A 21,231-nucleotide genomic window follows, 5' to 3' on the forward strand; every position below is an offset into this window, starting at 1 on the left:
TGTCAAACTCAAATTTTTATGTGGCAAATTAAATTAATTTTCTTGATTGAAAACTGGGAAAACTAAAAGTACATAATAAATTGCAAGAAATGTATAAATGGATAATATACCAATAAATAATCCTTGCACTTAATCTGAAAACCATTAGGTAGTTGGAGTGATGACTGATTTAACACTACCCATTTAGTGTACCTGAGATAATGTGCTATTTAAACTCGAGATTTTATATTAAATACAATTCAGACTAAAATATTAATTTGGAAATAATTGTATAACTTGAGGGATTTTTTCCTACACTTAAAAAAAAAAGATTTAATTAAAAACACAGATGAAATAAATATTTCAGGGCAACCAGCAACAAAATGGGAAAATACCATGTGTTTGGAGTTTTAGTGCCCTCTGAGTGCTGGAATTTATTTGCAGCAAGCAGAAAATAGACAGCAAGCATAAAAATTCAGCAGATTCCCGCTAGTAAAATTATTTATCAAGCTAACAAGGGAGGAACCCTTCTAGTAGCAACAAGCCAGCAAGGAAAAGACGTGCCTTTATATTTTACCTTTGGGTTAGCACACTAGTAAAAATGCCAACTGACAAGCACTTCACATAAACATTTCTTTCTAAATGAGCTGCCTTGTTAGAAAAAAATCTAAGCAAAGGAGCAGTACAGTCAACAGACAGAAAAAACCCCAGGATGAATACTACATTGCTGCATATTACAGGAAAATATAAATAAAGACATAAAAATAATGTTGATGCATAAATGACTTTAATGAATTAACACTTCATTTTGCATTTAAATTAACTGCTTGGGCTATAAATCTATCTTAGCTTCAATCCTTCCAAGAAAGAATACATGACAGTTATCTATTATTTACATCTTTCTTACCTCTGGAACTAAACGTATGCACACACATTCAAAAAAAAAAGAAAGAAGTGTAAAATATGTGTGTGTGTGTATTCATTCACGTGCTGTTGGTAGAGCTGTGCTACTCAAGCCCCACTGCAATATTTATCGTATACTTATTTTACAACTGAAGCCCTGAAGTAGGTTTTACAGTTTAGTTTAACGATACCAAACTTTGATTATAAATTATAAGTGGCTTTATTGCAGCCTGAAGAGGCAAAAAATTTGGAGACACTTGATTGCCTGATCCCAATTAAATTTTAAAGAAATAGTAAAGCGACACACATTGGCTGAATAGCTGAGCTCCAAGGAGCGCTGCAAATTACTCCTGCCGGCTGTGCAGCAAGGCTAGACCCTCCCAGGACTTCTTTGCTAGAATGAACATTTGACAATTGTCAGCAAGCTTTAAAATAAACCCAAACTAAACAAAAGAAAACAAAACCAAAAAAAAAAAAAAAAAGCCAAGGATGGTTCTCAAGCATTATTATTTTCATTGCAGAAAAAAATAGCTTGTGGGAGGGTAGGGGGCAAGATCAGACTCAGCATTTCAGCTGGGTCTGTAACTCAGGAAGTAAAACCTGCCACAATTGTTGACAAAGAGAGAAATAAAGGAAAGTTTTACACTAAATGGAGCAGTCAGAGGGAAACACAGGTTGGAGCAGCATTTCTGACTGATCTCAGATGGTTTTCTGGACACAGTTGTAAGACAGACCCTGTATTACTCACTCAGGACTCCAAAGGCAAACAAGAAAGATGGGGAAAGGTAGAGGGGAAAAAACCAAACTACTGGGAAAAAAAGAAAAAGTCTGTTTAGAGCTTTTGCTCCCCACAAAGCCTGACATTCGTCTCGCCTCTGCAGCAGCTCACAATGCAGAGAGGGAATGCAGCGTCTCCCACTCCCTGCTCAGCGCCCCAGGCTGCTCCAGCCAACCCCGGGCATTGCAGGGGCTGAGGGAGAAAGTCTCCAGCTCCCAAATTCCTGCCCTGGGCCCAATCCTGCATTCTTTGCACACCCAAGTCCTGCAAAAACAATGGGATTTTTGGATGTGCAGGAAATGCTGAAGTGAGCTGGCATTTGTTAGCTGCTGATGGATTACATTAATATGAATATTTGTCTGTAGGGGACAAACACTTTTGAGAAGTGAGCGCAACATTATGAGCAAAACATCAGCAATAATAACAAAAAAGGATAGAGAGAAGCATCATTGATGTAAACCATGAAATAAATAATATATGTCAACTTTTATGTTTCTTGCCTTTGATCTGGGTATAGCTGACATTAAGTCCAGGAACTGATACCTTTTTAGCTGAGAAGACACAAGATGTCAAGTTATATTTTTTAGTGCAAGGCCAACACATGAAAACAAAGCTAAAGGAGTCGAAGAAGTGAGCATAACAAAAACCAGAGAGATTATCTCTTGTCATGGGAAAGAAAATGATGGGAGTTTCCATGGAAGCTGAGTGGTTAATATAATGCTGTCTTCACTTTGCGATTCTCTCCTTATTAGAATATAATTTGAGTCCAAGTAATATAGAAAGAGTTTATTCCTGTGCACAGCAAGGGAGTGCCATGGGTAGAGCTTCTGCAGAATGAGGACTACAAATGTACTGATGAGTTTATTCCTCATTCCCTGCCTGCCTCTTGTTTTAACTCTCTTGTAAAGACGTTTGAAAGTGGAAGCTGTTTGGAAGAGCGCATAAAAGCATCCATTAAAAGGCATTACAACGCCATTGGATCCTGCCCAAGTGATCCAGAGGCAAGCTGGAGCATCACCACAGGTCCCAGGGAGGCCACTCCTGCCTTGACTTCAGTGGCATCAAGTAAATCTGGTCTTTGTTTTACTTTCTTGCTGCTTTTTACTAGCACCAGCCCTCTGGTATGGGACTAAGCCCAGAGCCTCTCCATCAGTTCCCCCATGCTCCTGAGCATTTACACCAGGTAATAGGAAGCAGAATTTGGCCCTAGGTGTGTACACTGGATCTGAAATTGGGTTAGTAGGTTGTTCCTATCCACACTTACAGCAGTTGCTGGTTAAAACCACAGTCAGAAGATTGCAGAAACGCAGAGGCGCCACCTCTGATTTTCTCCTCTTTAAAACGTGCACCTCTCCCCAGGGAAATTGCCCTTCCTCTGGGAGACTCAGGATGTGCTGCCAAGCACCCCTCTCCTTTACAACCTGGGCCCGTTAAGATTCCCAGGCCTTCACACCCCATTTCCTAATTTAGCCTGGGCCTGAATCTTGGTGCCTGCTCCGGGCTGTGCTGCCGCAGAAGGGCCGGGGAGCGCGGCTCTGCCGTCAATAACCCGGCACAAAGGCCCTGCACAAGCCGCGCCGAGATTTAATTACCTATCACTGCTAACAAAAGCTCTCTTTATTTTGATTAACTTTGAGGGAACAAGGTTCCCCACCATCAGAGTATGTTCAAGTAATTATGCAGTACAGACTAATATGCCTGAAAACACAAAAAGAGGGGGAATAGGGAGAGGGGAGAGAAGAAAGGGAAGACATGAGCTCAGCCTTACTTCCCAATTTAAACTAGGAATGACCTCAGGGTCAATTTTTCAGAGTATCTCAGATCAATTCAATTCTCACCTCCGCTGCCTACCTGCTAGCAAATGAACTTACTGTGCCTTCCAATAGACAGAAATGACTAAAAGGAAATCGCATTTAGCTGCATCTGAATAACCATGGTTATTAGATGATGCGTGCAGAGGAAAAATTACCATTTCCCTTCTCCTTCTCCTCCTTGTGATTGTCATTCTCACCTCACTGGTGATTAAGATGTAGGATGCTCTCGCAGATTGTTAATTAGGTGTTAATATCTGCAAGGGGCCACAGCAAGCTCCTACACCTGAGGTCATTTCTCAGAAGTCAGGCTGTCTCCGGTGACAATACCTGTAATTCCCATAGCTAGTTTGATTCCCACTCAACAGCTGGAGCTAGTGTTTCTTTCATGTCTGGTTTCATTTCCTATCTGAAATTATATGAGTGCTAATATCTTTATTATCTTTCCCATAGAAGTGCAATGCTGGAGCATGGCACAGCGTGTTGTTCATAGGCTTTCTTTTCTTTTTTTTTTTTTTTTTCTCACAGCATTTTCAAAACATTTCAAGCAAAAATCTTTATAGTTAGCAAATTTACAGCTGAGGACTCCATTATGGTTCGGAAGGGGTAGAAGGTAGGAGGGAAACAATAATAATTTGGGGATGGAAGAAAAGAAAAGCTGCACAACTGCTGAATGATAATGGCTCGAACCTTGGGAAAAAAAGGTAATGGCAGGAAGGGGAGGAATTACAAGGACAGTGTGACCTCTGCATGCCTTGCAGGTGCACAGGAGCTATTCTGTACATAGAGGTATTAAAGATATATTGTCTTTAAGAGAGAGATGGGGCACATAACTGATTTTGCCTACATTTTGGCACGTTCAAAATCAGGGTAAAGTTATGTGTGATTCAGAAAATGTCCAGCTCCCAAAGCACCTGATCTTTGTAATCCTGGCCCAGTAAACTCAGGAGAGTAAATTCCCATCCCAGTAGAAATGGTGCGTGGGACCTGGGCAACACCAGTGATTTCTCATTCCACAGTATGAAGTAAGGTAAATGACAAGTACTTCAATAAACCAGTTTTCAATAAAGGGCTTCAAGGAACATTACAGCTATTTTTTAACTCCCACAAAAGCCTAGAAGGTAAGAATTAATTATCTAGGTTTATAACTGTGTAAACTGAGATATAAAGAGATCAACGGTAACAGACCTTTAGAAGAAACCTCAGATAACAAGTTTAAAGTGCTTCAGTATTTTGCTGAATCTAGAATCAAATAAGTGGGTCAAAGTCTCACAAGTGAGTCAGACTGTGACTCCCAGCTCCCATTTTCTTCACTCTCTAAACATTGTGACTATATGTGGAGCCTGAGAAGTAATTTTATATGTGGGATGTTAAATCAGTACTTTTCCTGTCTCATCAATCTCCTGTATTTTGGTACAGTGCGAATCATTTGGTAAGTGGCACAAATTAGAAAACCCAGGAGAGATGTTAAAAATATAACTTTTTTTTTTTTTTTTAGCACTTAAAATCCTTTATTAGACCTAAACAACAGCAAGAGCTACATCACCAGAAAATATTTTAGAGCTTACTTTAAACACTGGGAAAAGTATTAAATTGACTTGCCTGGGAATTTTAGGGGAGTAAAAGCTGTTACATATGGAATATACTTTCTCTTCACTCATAAAGATTTGAGACATTTTCATACTTCAAATTCACAGGAATGAGCTAGAAAGGCATTTGAGGCACAGTAAAATCCTACTTTTTATAAACACTCAAGAACTTATTTTTTACCTATGCAAAATGATCTGTAAATTGTACTAAATATGTTTGGGGAGAGGAAAGGGAGGGGGCGAGGTTACTCTGAATTTTTTAATCAAGAATAACATATTGCATCCCATTTGATAAAAAAAGATTCTCATTTAGGCTTAATACAGCACATCTGCTTGAAAAATACATACAAGGCTCCCATTGACTGCTGTGGGAAGTTTGCCAATAATATTTCATGGAAGTTATCTTGCTATCAGCCTCGGAAAATAAAGACATTTTACAAGGAGTGTTAATTCAACAACGTAAAGTTAAAAATAACTTGCTCATGCACAAAGAAATTTGATTGTTTTTACAGTTCTCAGCTTTAATTTTCAATTTTATCAGATGTACAGTCTAGGAAGAAAAACAAGATCTAATTTCCAATGAAGTTGGGTAGTTTGATATCCCAGGCCACGGCCATGAAAAGAGAAATGATATCATGAACAGACAGACTCAACTGCACATCAAAAATACACATGAATAGTATGAGAATGCAAAAGGTCTTGCACAAAACACAAATCTCTTTTAAAAATGCATGTGCAAATACAGGAATAGCAGTGAAAAGTAAGTAAATGTGTATTTTCAGAGCGCCATGATTTCCCCTGTGTGAAAAGTCTTAGAGGCAAACTGGAAAAGGAACAGAAAATACATTTCTGTTCTTTACTGCTCCTTATTCTCCCCTTAGTTCAGGTCTCATCCATATGGGGAAATTAGGAAATAAACTATACTGCAGTGCTAGTCATTGCCTGGGTGGACACTCCTATTCTAGAATAAGAGTGGATTTTCCTGGTTAATTTATTTTATTTTGAAAGCAGCTTAGCTGTACTAGGGAAGGGGGAAATCCACCCTTACTCCCAAATAAGAACATCCATCCTGGGAATTCACAGCTCAGCTACCTCCATATAAGTTCAGATTTTGCTTTTCATTTTACAACCTTCTCTGTAGATATTCCTTTGTGGTGGAAGTGTGGGCCCCAAGAATTAAAGGGTAATTTTACCAAAGGCTTCAGTGGGGCCAGAAATTCACCCAGGATCTCTCCTCTCACCTGGGACGTAGGTAGGATGCAATTTAGGGTCCATCATTGCCTCATCCTCTCCTTGGAGCTCTAAAAAGGTCCTTCAGAGCCTCTTTGAAAACTGAAACATTGTTACACATCGTGATAAAAAAACAAACAGATTTTTTTTCTTGCCCTTTTTAAGAAAAAACCTGGCTACATATTTTATGTCAGAAGTAAATTCTATTTTCCAACATCATCATGCTGATCAGGAAATACAGGGATATTTTATTCTTATTGGTTCCATGACATTGGAGGATGGAAAAGCTGTTCTGCACCAAATAAAATACACTGAAGCACAGTGAAACACACCTGGGTTATGTGTGTATTATAAGGGATGTTAGCTGGTGCTGCTGGGAGCTGGAATAAGACAAAAATAACAGTTGCTTTGTAAAACATCACAATGGACTCTTAGTGGTATTTTATGGGGTAGCAACTGATTTTGTTGCTGGTATGAATGTATATCATAAACACAAAATTCATCCTGCAGTGCTCACTCTGAAAGCTGTCAGAAGTGGGAGGACACAGAGTGACACCAGCACCGGCCTCCACCACCCCTGCTGCCGCCTGACCTGCCAGGGACATCATGGTGAGAACCTCTTAACCAGCAACCACCAAATATTCCTGTCACAGTCATTAAATAAATGGCCCTGAAATCCTTAAAGTTTGCCAGAAATAACATAATTCCTTCAAAGGAGCCAAGTTAGTAAGTCAGACCGTGGAGACTACTGTCCACTACTATAAATGTACAGTCTTAAATTCCCCCAACCAAGCCACCTCCATGAATATCAAGTGAGCTCTCCTCCAGACAGCGTGGAGGATCGGAGTTTTCATATCTAAGCTTATTATTCCTAATATCACAGAGACACTTCCCTGAATTGTCCTTCTCCTGCCCAAATTCCCCATCTGACCAGATGTCTTTCTCTCTCTTGCTTTCACCTGTCAATCATGTTCACAGCTGAAATTTGATTTCTCTCCCAACAGTAACCTTAGATGAAATATTACCATAGGGGTCAGAACTGCCTGAACCTTGCCGTAAAAGTTTGTTAACTCTTCCAAGACCCAAGAGCTATTTGCTTAAAACTAACAGATTTTGCTGCTGGTTGTTTTGTGGGGTTTTTTTGTCTATAATATGGGAAAATATAACCACAAAATACTAAGGGAAGACACAAGGAATTGTCCCAGAAAACAGCAGGCTAAGCAAGTCTTGAGATCACAAGTGTCGATAAGGGAAAAATATTTGCTTTTTTATTATATGGATAAAAAGAATAAATATCACTGATTTATATAAATCCAATAGTCACATATATTAATTACAGGAAGCAAGTTGATTAAACAAGTGCTGCACCTTTGCTATTAAAATACACACTGCATGTATTTACTTCAGCTGATAGCAACTTGGCTGTATTCTTGCAAAAAAAGCATATTGTACTCTAAGTTTTCACAAAAAAACCCAAGTGGTCTGGCTTCCCTCTCATTTACAGTGGTGAAAAACAGAAAAAAAAATGCAATGCAAGCAAAAACCCTTTCCAGGGTGTTCTTCAGGGAAGTAAGAGGAGCATCAGGCTTAAAATGAAGGTCCTGTAGTGTTCCTTGAGAAATCAACCCATACACCATCAAAAACTCCTCTCAGCTCCATTTAATGTACAGGCTACAGCACCAGTTACATCCTTCTTATCCTCACTTAAATTTTAAATTTTAAATAATAAATCTGTTACGTAAATTTATTTTCAAAATTAACAAAGAAATGTATTATTTCAATTTATTATTTATATTTCTTTTAAAAGATAAAAAATAAATCTATTGTTTAAACAAGCTAATAAAATTCAGCTGTTTCTAACAGCACTTAACCGTTGATCAAAGCGTGGCAGGCTGTACGGCAGGCTGCGTTCTTAACTAAAATAGGAGGTTTCATAAAAAAAATTCACACAGGAATCTGTCATTGCAACCTTGGTACTCATTTAACCCACTTAGTATTTTTATAGTCAAGGTCAATAAAAGTCAGATTCCATGGAAAAAAAATAAAATAAAGTGTCTGTTTGAGTCTAGCAGGGGAAGGGATTGAAAGTTTTAATTCCCACATTTTCATTAGCAGCATATTTTTTAGTCAATGTTGACAGATTGAATGAACATGAATTTCCAGAGGAAAGCAGTGCTGTGAATTAAACTCTACTGTAAATTGTAAGTACTGAAGTCATCTAACACAGACTCATGATTTTCATCAAGATCTGAGGGAGATCTTCAGAAGACCCATCCTTAATCCCCGTAGCTGATGTCTGAACGTTAGCATTTGAAGAAAAAGAAAGAAAACATTTGCAAAGGATTATATATGAGGTGTGGGACACCAGAGAGCTGCCTGGCTGACAAAAGTACAAAGGCCCATCATTGCAAGTGGTTCTTGTAGGCACCTGAAATCAGCCTCACCCAAAAGCCCAGGAAACTGCACCACAGCCTGTCACCGGCTCCCCAGGGCTGAGCAAAAAGCACCATCTTAGCAGCAGAAAACAAAGCAGTGAAATTACCACCCCTGCTGAAATATGGCAAATTGCTAATGAAAAGGAAAACATACCTTTTATTTTTGACCTCAGGTAACAGGGATTTTCACATCACCGTTGTAGATGATTCTCTCGGGTACCTAATTTAGTAAATATATTAAAATAAACTATTATTAAAAGGAATATTTAACATCATAAAGCCTGTCTGTTGTGCCACTATGGTACAGAATAGGACCTTTTATATGCAAATCCTAAATTAAATTTAGAAAGTCTCTTGTACTGTTTATTAACTCTGGCTGAGTGAAGAAGAAATGAACACAGTTTGAAGTGAAACATTTCTAGCTCACACATTTCGTATTTACTTCACATTAATAACAGAAGATTCTTACTGACAAATTGCGTTAAGAATATGTATTTTTTGCCTCACCGGTGAATATCAGTTTCTAATATCTGAAAGTGTGTAGCTTTCTGTATTTTTTTCTTAATGATTGTTATTAGCTGCACTAATGTAATTGGCAAAATAATAATCAACTTTTGTACACACTCCATTATTTTCAAGACACTAGTTTAATAACAAAAGCAGAGCTGTCATTTCCCTCTGCAGTTACTCACACTGTACAAATTCATCCTGTCAACACATATTTAAAACCTAATTAAAAAAAAAATCAACATAGAGTGAATCTTTTACAATAACTGAGATAAGTCAGTGAGTCAATCCACATTTCTTAAATATGGATATTTTGTTGTGTCCCTTACAGTCAACTTTCCCTCCCTGAGTATGCATGCACAGACACACACATGTATGAAGTGCCTGCAGGAATGCTTGAGCTCCGTGCATTTATTGGAACCGTGCAGCATAATCAGAGCAAGAATAAACCACAAGCCCGATCGACTTGAATAAAAAAAAAAGGCAAGACAAACTGTAGGCTCTTTTCCAGCATTTTGATTCCAGATTAGCTCTGCAGCTCTGAAAACAAAAGTGGGCACATTTAGAGCCAGCTGAATGATCCCTGTCCCACATCCCACCCCAAGCTCCCACTCAAAAAGGACCCCACAGGCCACTGAAGGAGATGTTGCCTTCTTATTTTGGTTTTGATTTTTTCTTTCAGGTTTGGAGTTTGTTGTTTCATTTTTTGAGGGTTTTTTGAGAAACAGGACGGTGCTTAGATAAATGCAATACTTGGCACCTGGCCCGGGATCTCTAAAAGCAAATGACTCCTGTGGACCTTTGGTGTCATTTTTCTCAGGACGACCTCTCCTTTCATGCCAATCAGTTAATTCATCCTGTTATTAATGCAGGGGGCTGAGAGGAACAGGTACTCAAGCCTCACACCTGAGGAGCATCTAGAAACTGATGTGGTCAGCCTGCTTTCAGTCTTTGCTGTGGCCATCCCTGCCCAAAACCCACAACCATTCCCAGCACAGCACACCTGGAACACCAACCCTCTTCCACCGACAAGGTGCATTGCTTCACTTAGCAGCTTTATTTAACTATCAGTTCATTAATAAGGAAAGAGTCAAAGACAGTAAGAGAGCGTGAAGGCAACCAGAGACACTAAGCAGATTTATTAATTTAAGAAGCCTGATCACTTTCCTTCATTTTATCTGACAGAGTTGGTGTAAGACAGTTATACTTCAATAAGTTCTCTACACTATACTGTGCTATTTTAAAAGGATTTCACAATAAAGGAAGCTGAAAGACTGTGCACAGTCTGGAGACCGTATCTGGTGTGACATGAATATAGTATTTTAACCAGATTTAATCTTACAGTATTCCCTCCTCTACAATGACTTTGCAGGAGGAAACCCTACAGAAAGGAAAATCTGTTCATCCCACACCACAGAACACTGAATTGCATTGCAGACTCCAGCAGCTCTTCCTACATATTAAAATGCTTTCATCAGGGAGTTTGGAAGCAGTCGAGCTGGGGGAAGGGGTAGGAAAGGAAAAAAAAATACTAGGTCTTGTTTGGTTCAATTTTGGGATCATTTTTATTGTCATGGCTCTCAGTGCTTGAGGGAGCAGGGGCTGTTTGCAGTGGAGACACCTCAGCTTTGGAAGACAATACCAACACCCTGATCCCATCCCCTTCAGCAGTGATATCCCACTGCCAAGGCCTTGGCAAGAAGTTTTGTTTCAAAATTGGAGAAGCAGGGCTCAGGCTGCACGAAAGGGAATCTGCCTGCTTTCTTACAGAAGAGGGCTTTAAGCTTAATCATATACACATTCTGAGGCACATCCACACAGACTTGTGAAACTCAGCCTCGGCAAACGCCGTTCCCTGCACTTCAGATTCTTTAAAAGCCATGAAATGTAAATCCTGCCTGCTTCCATTCTTGCTCCCTGCAGAGAACTCAAGGCCTGATCCAAAAAGTCATTTTAAGAGATCTCTTTGATTGCCTTTGCGTTTAGATTTGTCTCTGTGTGCACGCAGGTATGAAGGAGAAAGAAAGGAAGAAAAGGGGGGAAATTCAAGAACTAGAAAAAAAAAAGGAAGAAATAGAAAAAGGAAAGGAAAAATAAGGGGGAAAAAGAAAAAGAATGAGAGAGAAAAAGGAAAAAGAAGAAGAGAAAAAGGGAGAGGGGAAGGGAAAGGGAAAGGAGAAAGGGAAAGGGAAAGGGAAAGGGAAAGGGAAAGGGAAAGGGAAAGGGAAAGGGAAAAACGGGGAAGAGAAGGGAAAAGAAAAAGAATGAGAAAAAAAGAAAGAAAAGAAAAAGAAAAAGAAAAAGAAAAAGAAAAAGAAAAAGAAAAAGAAAAAGAAAAAGAAAAAGAAAAAGAAAAAGAAAAAGAAAAAGAAAAGAAAAGAAAAAGAAAAGAAGAAAATTTGGAAATACTGTGACCAAAGCCGAGGGAAGTGCTCTGTGGACATACCTAGGGCCGGGCAGCCCGTGGGAGCCGCCGGGTGACAACCGGAGCTCCGCTCTGGATGCGCGGCCAGACGGATCCATAGTTCCGCCCAGACTCCCCTTTTGTTTCAGGGATGGGATTTAGAGAGAAACAAACAAGAAACAAACGAACAGCGGATGCGGTCCTCACCTTCGCGCCCCTCCCGGGCGGCGGGGCCTGTCTCCCGCACCTGGCTGAGGCGGGACCCGCGGCTGGGCGGCCGCTGCAGCCCTCGGGGGCTGTGCCCGGGGACAGGGACTGGGCCTGGGACAGGGACCAGATTATAGCGGGGACAGGGGCTGTGCCCGGGGTCAGGGTTGTGCCGGGTGCCAGGGCCGTGCCCGGGAGTTGTGCCAGGGCCGGGGCTGTGGCGGGGCCGGGGGCTGTGCCGGGGCCGGGGGCTGTGGCGGGCCGAGGCTGTGCCGGGCTCTGCCCGAGGTGAGAGTTGTGCCGGGGCCGGGGCTGTGCCGGGGACAGGGCTCTGCCGGGATCTGGGGCTGTGCCTGGGCCGGGGGCTGTGCCCCTGGACGTGGCCGCCTGGCCGGGCCGGGCTCCGGACAGCCCCCGAGGGGGCCCGGCCGCCCCCAAAGCGACCCCGCCGGCCGCGGCCCCGGTGCCATGAGGGACGGGGAGGGGCTGCATCCCTGCACAGACAGCCCCGGGCCGGGGCGATCAGGAGCTGCTGGAAGCAGGGAGGTGAAAATCCGTGCCAGAGCCCGCCCCAGGGCTGCTGCTCCCCCGGCCGGGCTGGCGGCAGGGAGGCAAAGGCGTGTGGGCTCCGAGCTCTGCCGACACCCCGCTGTCCCCACACCCTGCAGCCTTTCGGGGACACCCAGATTGAATGGAAAGCCCAAGGACTGAAGGTCAGGGAGATGCCAGAGCCTTCGCTGGAACAGGGTGTTGAGGCTCAACGCCTCCGTCCACAGCCATCGGCATCTCTGCTGTATCAGGACAAGCTGGGGCAGCATTGCTCAGGACTGTGGGTCTTTATGAATTAACAATTGAGAGCAGCACCCAGGGACACTCCAACCTCTACCCCCGCTGCAAACTTGAGGACACTGCTCGATTTGTTATTTACTGGGGATTTTTTTTCTGCATGGAGGAGAAACACCAGTTCTAGCAAACTTCTGCTCTTTGATTCCTTCCAAGTAAAGCGTTGCATTGCGATGCATTATAAAACAATGACATTTATTAATTAAAATAAAAAAGCAAATCATGTCACAAAGTCCACGGGGCTTCAAAACAAGCAAGGAGAGAGGCAGGGCAAGTTCTGTCCTCGTCACTCACTGCACCACGATTACAGGCCTGCACGCTTCACTGTGTGTCGCAAGTGACACAGTTTTAAAAGCCAGAATTTGGAGGGAAAAAAGTGGGTGCAGCAATAGTGAACGAAAATGATCATTTCAGAGAGCGCTGAAATACAGGCAGCGTGCATCGAGGGCACTGAGATGTTGTCACACTGTGCTGGGTCAACCCGATACGGTGATAGATAGCTCGGGATGGAGCTGCCTGTCTGCCAACTACAGCCTCGCAGATCCCTGGCCTCTTGCTTTTCACTTGATAACTTAAGTCACATCCTGGACTATTTTTGCATTGTGTTGGCTTAGAGCTCACAAATCTGAATGCACTCAGCCCTCAGAGTGACAAATGTTATTCTCGGTCCTCCCCCGCAATTTCAGGCAGTCAAGAATTAGACGCAGCAGAGTGTACAGTATTTTAATCTATTGATTTGTACCTGCTGTGCCCAAAAAAATTCATTAGAGGAGCCTTAAAATTATGAAGTGGTTTGGTGCTCAGCTCCTTCCTGAAAAGACGAGTTCTTTCTTGGCCGCTCACCTCTGCCACGTACTGGGGTGTGCTACATCATGTTATTCATACTGAGACCTGCACTTAAAACAGAGATCTGAAGCATTTGGTTGCAGACTCTGTGTGTGTGTGTTGTGTGTGTGTTCAAGCAGGATTGGTTTTTGTCAGAGCTGAGCAAACAAAATCTATCCCGCTCTCCATATCTACCCCCAGAATGCCCAAGCCTCATGGCAGCCGCTCACAACACAGCGATTCGGAAAGAGGGAGGGAAAAAAGTGTATTAAAAAAACCTTAATTCCTAAGATTGAAGTATGTAGGATTTTTTTTTTTCCTGCATGAAATTTTAAATTCAGCCATCTGAACAGGTGTCAGAAACAGTGCGTCCATTTAGCTCCTCTGATGATCAGAGTAATAAATATAGAGGATTTCCTTTCAACACAGCACATGCTGAAATGACACCAATGTAGTTCTGGCATCTGAGCAGATAATTCTGATATATGCATCATTTCCTCCCTAAATCCAGGAAGCAGCTACACTCTCTATCTGATATTAGTATATTATGTCAAATAGAAATTGGTATTAAAATTATGAATGATTCTAGATCAAGAACTTCCTACACACTACGCAGAGGGAGGGGGAGGAAACAGCTGCATAAAAGCTTTCGGAAGGGAAAAGAAAAAAAGAGCTGGGAAAGTTCATTTTTTAAACTAAAAATTTGCTGCCATGTTTCGCGTGGGGGGAGTTTTCAAGTGACATTTTGATTCAGCGCTGGAGTTTTTGTTTTAAAAGCGTGATGAAGACTTTCTAATAAATAGAAGCTCTCCCCACTCAGTTTGCAAACAGGCACTTCTCGCTGCATGCCTAGGGAGAAATAATTCAGGAAATAAATATGCACTGGTGTGACTGGGATATTTCCCTGCCTTCTCCCGTCTTTTTTTTAGGATTCAGTCCAGGATGACATTTTTTCAAGCAGAGAAAATGCTGTAGCAAAACCAAAAAAATACTCTCGGCCTCTGCTCAGCAGAAGCCTGGAGGCAGGGCAGGAGAGGGTTATGTTTTGTTTTAGGGGGTGGAAATTAAAAAAGCTTAGGGGCAAGGTGGGCTGGGGAGGGAGGAGGGGGCTGAGCCTCAGTGTACACCATTTCCCAGCCAGCAAAGGGCTGCTGTGCATGCACGTATCTCCCAGCACCAGTCACATGAAAGTTCTTTGTAATGTAGTTAATAAATGGAAAGGCACTACAGGACTATGGGAAAAATAGGATGTTGTTAGTGATGGCCAGATTAAGACCACACACACCTTTTGACACCCAATTGCCTGGCCTGGGCAGCATTCCACCCAGTTTTTACCTGTGGGAGAACATTGGGATCCTGCTCCCCTTTGAAATCCCCAGGATTGCACCTCTGAGTTCAATGGGAGCAGGATTGAGGCCAGAGTCAAGCAAGGGGTGATTAATGAATGTAGGTTATTCAGAGCAGAGCGGTTCCAATTAGTCCTCAGCAAGCAGTCCTGCGGCAAAGGTGGGCGCTCCCCTGCAATGACTCATACAGAGAACCCCAATACTCACTTTGCTTTAGTGAATATTAAAATGTGTACCTTATTTTTTTCCCCTTCACTTGGCCAGTTGGCGTGTTTCAGGCTAAAATTCAAGTGCAGCGTGTTTCAGGCTAAAATTCAAGTGCACATTTTTTAACATGCAAAGCAAGATTGTCATCACAATGCCAAACTGGAAGAAAGCTTTTTTCCCCTCTCAGGCTGTGATGGGAATTTTCCCTTTGTCACCCTATTCTAGGAAGTCTGTTTCTAGGAAGGTTTTCTCTTATCTCTCAAATCGTTCAAATAGGATGTTTGGTTTTTTCCCTCCGTGAAAGAAGATACTTCAGGGAGGCAGCAGTGCTCTCCTCGCTCTTCACTACTCAGTCAATTCACAGTACTTTTAAAATCTATTGCCTGCTTCTAACTTTGCTTGCAAGGAAGCCTGAAGTGACAGCAGGGTGTGAGGATGAGGCTGGACCAGAAATGGTCCTGTTCTGGGCAGCCTGGTGTTCTGTGCTCCCTTGGGGGCTGCAGCACCACTTCAGCGGGGGCTCTGCTGATGACAGGTCTTGTCCCTTCCCTTCCTTGCTCTCAGCAATGGCAGCAGGAAAGCTTCAGAGTCCCTGCAAAAACACCTGGGCGTCGGTAAAGGCTCAGTCAGGGAAGGGAAGGTGGGAGACAGAATAACGAGCAGCCTTGTCTTTATGAGAGGAGATAATTCCCAGCTCGGCCAATCGCAACCAGTTTGCCCACAGATTACACATTAACCAGAAAATGGAACTCAAATTAACCAGAATCTGGAGCTTGAACCATTACTCAAACCCTGGTGCAACAGCAGGTCAGATGCCAAAGGGCAGGTTGGTGCCCCGGCACTGGGGAGGGGTGAGACACAGCATCGGCTTCGGAGAGCAAGCCACTGCTGTCACCAACAGAGAGGCTGGTGTCCATCCCTGCCAAAAGGGACCCCAGCGGGAGCAGAGTGACCAGCACCAGCCACTGCCCACTGACACAGGCTGTTGTGGGTGCAAGTGCTGCAGGAGGACTCAGAGCCACACCTTGACCTTGCAGCTCGACCCTTGACAGAGGCTGGACCAGCCAGGCAAAGGGAAGGCAACAGGTCCTGTCCCTTCAGGGCCACCAGCACCCAGGAGGGATGACCTTACTGCTGGGAAGAAGTTGCACCAGCTGCAGGGGGGAAAAACACAAAGGAGAAGAAAAAGGTGTTTGGTTTATGAGCCTGGGTCTGGAGATAACCCCCCCATCCTAGAGAGGCTGGAGCATCCTTCAGAGAGGCCTCTGCCTCTCACAGAAAGGGGACAGATAATCCCATTCAGAGAGCAGGACAGCGCTCTGCCGAGGGACACTGCAGGCTCTCAGGGAAAGGTGGCTTTAAATGAACTGGGTCGAGCATCTGAGGAGCCTTTCAAAGTTCAAATGCCCTTTGACATGGGGAACTGCAGTGAAGAGGGGCTCAGAGACCTGAATGTTTCTAGCACATTAACCTTTGGGGTTGATTGTTTAAAGCAAAGAACTCTCAAAAGTGGGAGGAAGTCCTTTGGATTTTTTTTTTCTCCGCTCCTCAGCTCTCTCTGGACTTTCTAAGGCCTGTAGCAAAAGAAAAAACAACAAAACAAAACCAAAAAAAACAAAAACAAAACAAAAAATTCCCCAGGGTAAAAAAAAAAAGAAAAAAAGAAGGGTGAAAAAGCAAGGAAAAGAAAAAAGGAGGTTGTATGGACCAAAATGGTAAGAAATTTTTCAGTCTAGAATTAAGTGGCTCTGTGACAAGCCAAGCTTGATGCAGTGTCATCTCTTACTAGAGACAGGCATGCTTAGCTGGGATCATATGATAAGAGGATATGAAGTCTTCTCTTTCACTTCACTCCATCATAAAACAATCAAAATACAGGGCCATATCGTGTCATCAGGTTTTTAAGCAGACCTCCCCTTTGAGATCTCCTAGAACTTGGTGGGATGATCTGAGTCACTTAAACTGCCCTCACTGCACTACTGAGAAGTCAGAAGCAGCACCTGAAAGCTCACGGTTTTTTTTTCATCTACCTGAAAGAGAACTTGAGTCCTAGCAGGTGACAGTTTTCCATTTTACACGAAGCTATGCTTTTCCTTCTCCCCTCCTGAACATTTTTGAGTCCAGCTCGTGGGTGAGCATCGCCCCTTCGGCAGGCAGCACGCTGAAGTACTGCGCTCGCAGTTATGGAACTTTGAACTACACACTAAGAAACTGAGTACGGAATCAAAAAAATGCAGTTTATTATTGTAGATTATTCTCTCTTTCGATATAACCATAGAGTTGAAAATGAAAGAAAAGCACATAGGAACATCACACGTGGTTAGTTAGTAACTCAAGATATAAAACAATTTTGCACAGCAAAATATGTAAAAGAAAAAGTAACTGACAAGATTTTTTTATATTTATTGTGGTAAGATTTACTTTCCATTTTTTTTTAAAAGACAGGATATCAGTCCCTGAAAATAAAATTTACTGATTATTGCCTTTAAAACTGTGGAATTTTTGAAGTTACAGAAAATCCAGTTCTGCACCACAATACAACTGTAAAAAAATCTGCATCATTTTAAAACTGTGCAGTAATGCCATCTTTATAACTGCATAAATTGTATTAGCGTTCTAAACAGGTTCGTAATTTTTTTGTTGTTGTTTTTGTATTATATGCTTGCAGGTTATATCTTAGTGCAATTCAGTCCCAAATACTTCAAATTTGAAAAAAAAAAAAAAAACAACCCATACATTTTTAATGTAAAATACCCCTATAGATATAAACAGGGGTGCCTCCCCCTTTTAATACTTTGGTTTTCAAATACAGTCAGTGGTATAGCAAGGACTACATATACCCAACTTATATTTAAGTTGCAAGCACATGCTGCATAAACTACTTTTTAAAACAGTCCCGTTGCAAATTCTACCCCCCTTTACATCACGACAGTAAACAATTTAGTGCATCAATCTTTAAAAAAAAAAATCTACATCTAAACAGACCTAACTCTTTCGAATTTATCTATAACATTCCTTTATCTGTAGCATACATTTTAACTGGGCTAACAGATGACAGAAACTAGAATTAAATTATATACTAGGAACCCAGAGCATTCCACATTTGACAATGACCAAACGCAAAATGAAAAAAAAATGGGGCAGATCACTTAAAATTAATTTTAGACTGTTTTTAGGCAACAGCATGGTTTCAATGTCCCCCCCAAGTGGGATGTGAATTTTGTTTTTGAACATCTTTCCAAAGTTCTTTCTGTGTTTTTGGTTTTTTTTTTTTTTTTTTTAATTTTTTTTGCCACATTAGGTTACCAAAATCCATTCTGGCAGGTTTTTTGAGAGGGAATGCTTCAGTGCATTTAAAAGGAAGTCTGAAGTTTTGAGTAACTCAAAGCAGTTTTAGAGCAGATGCAAACTTTAATGGGAGGAAGAGGAGGAGGAAGATCAAAGGTTGCACTTTTTTGCTTTCAACCCAAAAAAGTGATGAGGCAATAAAACAAAAGGATGAATGCCATGCCATAATAGTCTCCAAAAGTCCATTTCCAAGCAAAAGAAAAAAAAATAATTATACCATACATGACCAGCATGCAGGGTTTTTTATTAATATAATGTCTCTTTTTCATAGTCTTTTGAAACAGTTATAGTTCATTGTTGCTAAGACAAAATAGCAAGCGTAATGCATGAGATGAGTATGGGATTCTAATGGCAGACTAAAGTCTCACGTTTGGCAGATTAAGGCCAAAACTCACATGAACACACCGAAGGTTGATGCAGGCTTGATTTTGGCAGGTTGATCTAGGCATATCTCTAGTTTTGCACAACAACGCTAAAAACTGATGGAACTCAGCAAGCTGGAGTCTAAAATTTTCACTTTTTTTTTTTTGTATTTTTTGTTTTGTTTAGTTTTTAAATTTTTTTTTTAATTTTATTTTTCTTTTTGCAAAGCTCAAATCTCATATGAAGAACTCAGGATGGAAAAAAAAAATCTGACTTTTTGGACACAGCAAGCTCAAAAGAAAAAAAAACCTCATGAACTTAAAAATATATATATATAATGTGGATGGCAGGTTTCAAAGAAGACCAAGCTTCATATGAAGAACTGAGTTGGTGGCGAGTTTGTATCTTTCAAATTAAAAAAAAAACACAACAGCAAGCCCCCACAAAAAAAATTAAAAATAATAATAATAATAATAATAATAAACAGAAAAGAAACTCATGTAGAACTTTAGGTTGGCCAACACGGAGCCAGCCCACCTTAAAAAGAAAAAAAAACAAAAACAAAAACAAACACCAACCCAAAAAACAACTTTGTTTTAAAATTGTTTTGAGTTTTTTTTTTTTTCTTTTTTAAAAAAAGGTAATAGAAGGTGGCAAGCGGGGTTGTGGCTCTAGCAAAGCCCCCAACAACAACTCACACGGAGAACTTTTAGTTAAGGTGGCAAGGCTGTGGGAACTCACATGAAAAACTCTGGAGAGGAAGGGTTGTCGCTGCTGGATCCGTTTTCTCTGAAGCCATTGCTGACCAGCTTCTCGTACTTTTCCTTGTAGGCGTCCCTCTCCCGGACCAGCCTGGAGATCTCCTGCTTTAGGTGCTCCACTTGCTGCAGCAGCTGGTTCTTCTCCGACTCCAGGACGTGCCGCTGCTGGACCCTCTTGAAGCGGCAGGACTGGGCATAGCCCCTGTTTTTGAGGGTCCTCCTCTTCTGCTTCAGCCGGATCACCTCTTCCTTGCTGACGCCCCGCAGCTGCCGGTTCAGCTCCCGCACCGACATGGTCACCAGCTGCTCGTCGGAGAAGCGGTCGTCGAAGTGGAGGCCGCCGCCGCCGCCGCCGCCGCCGCCGCCGCCGTGGTGCGGGTGGTGCAGCCCCCCGGCGCCGCCGCCGCCGCCGCCGCCGCCGCCGGAGCCGGAGCCGGCGGCCGAGGAGGCGGAGGAGGGCGGCGCGCTGCCCGGCGCCGCGGCGTGGGGGTGCCCGCCGCCGCCGCCGCCGCCGCCGCCGCCGCCGTGGTGCGGGTGGTGGTGGTGGTGGTGGTAGTGGGGCGCGCCGCCCTGCGCCGCCGCCGCGGCGATCACCGCCGACACCACGGCGGCCGCCGAGCCCATCTCCTCGGCCGGCACGGAGCCGCCGGCGGCCGCGGCCAGCTGCTGCCCTCTAGCATAGCCATCGAAGGCGCCGGGCAGCGGGTGGTGGCTGCTGTTGATCAGCGCCTCCACCGCGTCCTCGGGGCTGAAGCCCAGCGCCTCCGGGTTGAGCTGCTGCGGGTACCCCGTCATCCAGTAGTAGTCTTCCAGGTGGGTCTTCTGGTCGGAGCCGGAGCCGGGGCTGGGCGCCGAGAAGCTGGGGGACGGGGGCACGGAGCTGCAGGGCGTGCTCATCGGGGTGGAGGAGAGCGATCCCCCGGCGATCAGGCGGCCGCACTGGCTGATAATGCGATCGGTCTCCACCGGCTCCTTTTTCACTTCAAACTTCATCAGATCGAAGTCATTAACATATTCCATGGCCAGGGGACTGGTGGGCAGGTCGGAGCTGCTCATCGCCAGCTCTGATGCCATCCTTTTGCTGCCGAGAGTCCTCCAGAAAGGGTGCGCTCCGGGAGCGAGGGGGCTGCTCTGAGTCGCCACCGGGTGAGCCAGCTTGATTTTTGGCGAGCTCCGCTCCGCTCTCCTGCTCTGCCTCCGATCCGGTCCGCCCCGGCGGCTCCTCTCCCGCTCCGCGTTATCCCTCGCAGAGGCTCCGCTGATGCATCAGAGCGCGGGGCTCACGCTATTCGCCTTTTGCATAGAGGGTTTTTTTTTTTCCTGCTCTCTCCCTCCCTTCTCTCTCTCTCTCCTCTCGCTCTTTCGCAGCTCGCGAGCCGCAGCTGGAAGTGTTAGCTGGTGTTGTTGCGAGTAAATTTGTTGTTGTTGTTGTTTTGTTTTGTTATTTTTAACACTTCATGGTGCTTTTCCTCTGGGCTCTCTCCTGCAAAGTGCAGAGCGAGGAGAGAGGTTCATCGGGGGAGGGAGGAGGGAAAGAGAGCGACGGCAAAAAAAAAAAAAAAAAATCAAAGTCTGTATCGCAACCAAAATAATAATAATAATAAGAGTTAAAAAAAAAAAAAAGAGAGAGAGAGAAAAAAAAAATACAACTCGGCCTCAAAGCTACAGCAAGAAGATGAAAAATATTTAAAGGTT

The 21,231-nt window shown here is 43.2% G+C and overlaps 1 protein-coding gene across 2 annotated transcripts in view; it reads right to left on the reverse strand.

Annotated features, from left to right (window-relative positions):
• The window catches only part of MAF (MAF bZIP transcription factor), a 194,789-nt gene extending 173,635 nt beyond the window's left edge, over nt 1-21,154 (reverse strand). For both annotated transcript variants that reach the window (XM_036390460.2, XM_036390459.2), the window contains exons 1-2: nt 19,517-21,154; nt 8,880-8,945 (exon numbers count right to left, since the gene is read on the reverse strand). In XM_036390460.2, the coding sequence (XP_036246353.1) occupies nt 8,912-8,945; nt 19,517-20,610 (1,128 nt within the window). In that variant the 5' untranslated portion in view covers nt 20,611-21,154 and the 3' untranslated portion in view covers nt 8,880-8,911. The remainder of the gene's footprint in view (nt 1-8,879; nt 8,946-19,516) is intronic.
• Nucleotides 21,155-21,231: the final 77 nt, after the last annotated feature.

Source organism: Molothrus ater, chromosome 12, assembly GCF_012460135.2.
Source record: "Molothrus ater isolate BHLD 08-10-18 breed brown headed cowbird chromosome 12, BPBGC_Mater_1.1, whole genome shotgun sequence".
NCBI classification, from domain to species: domain Eukaryota; kingdom Metazoa; phylum Chordata; class Aves; order Passeriformes; family Icteridae; genus Molothrus; species Molothrus ater.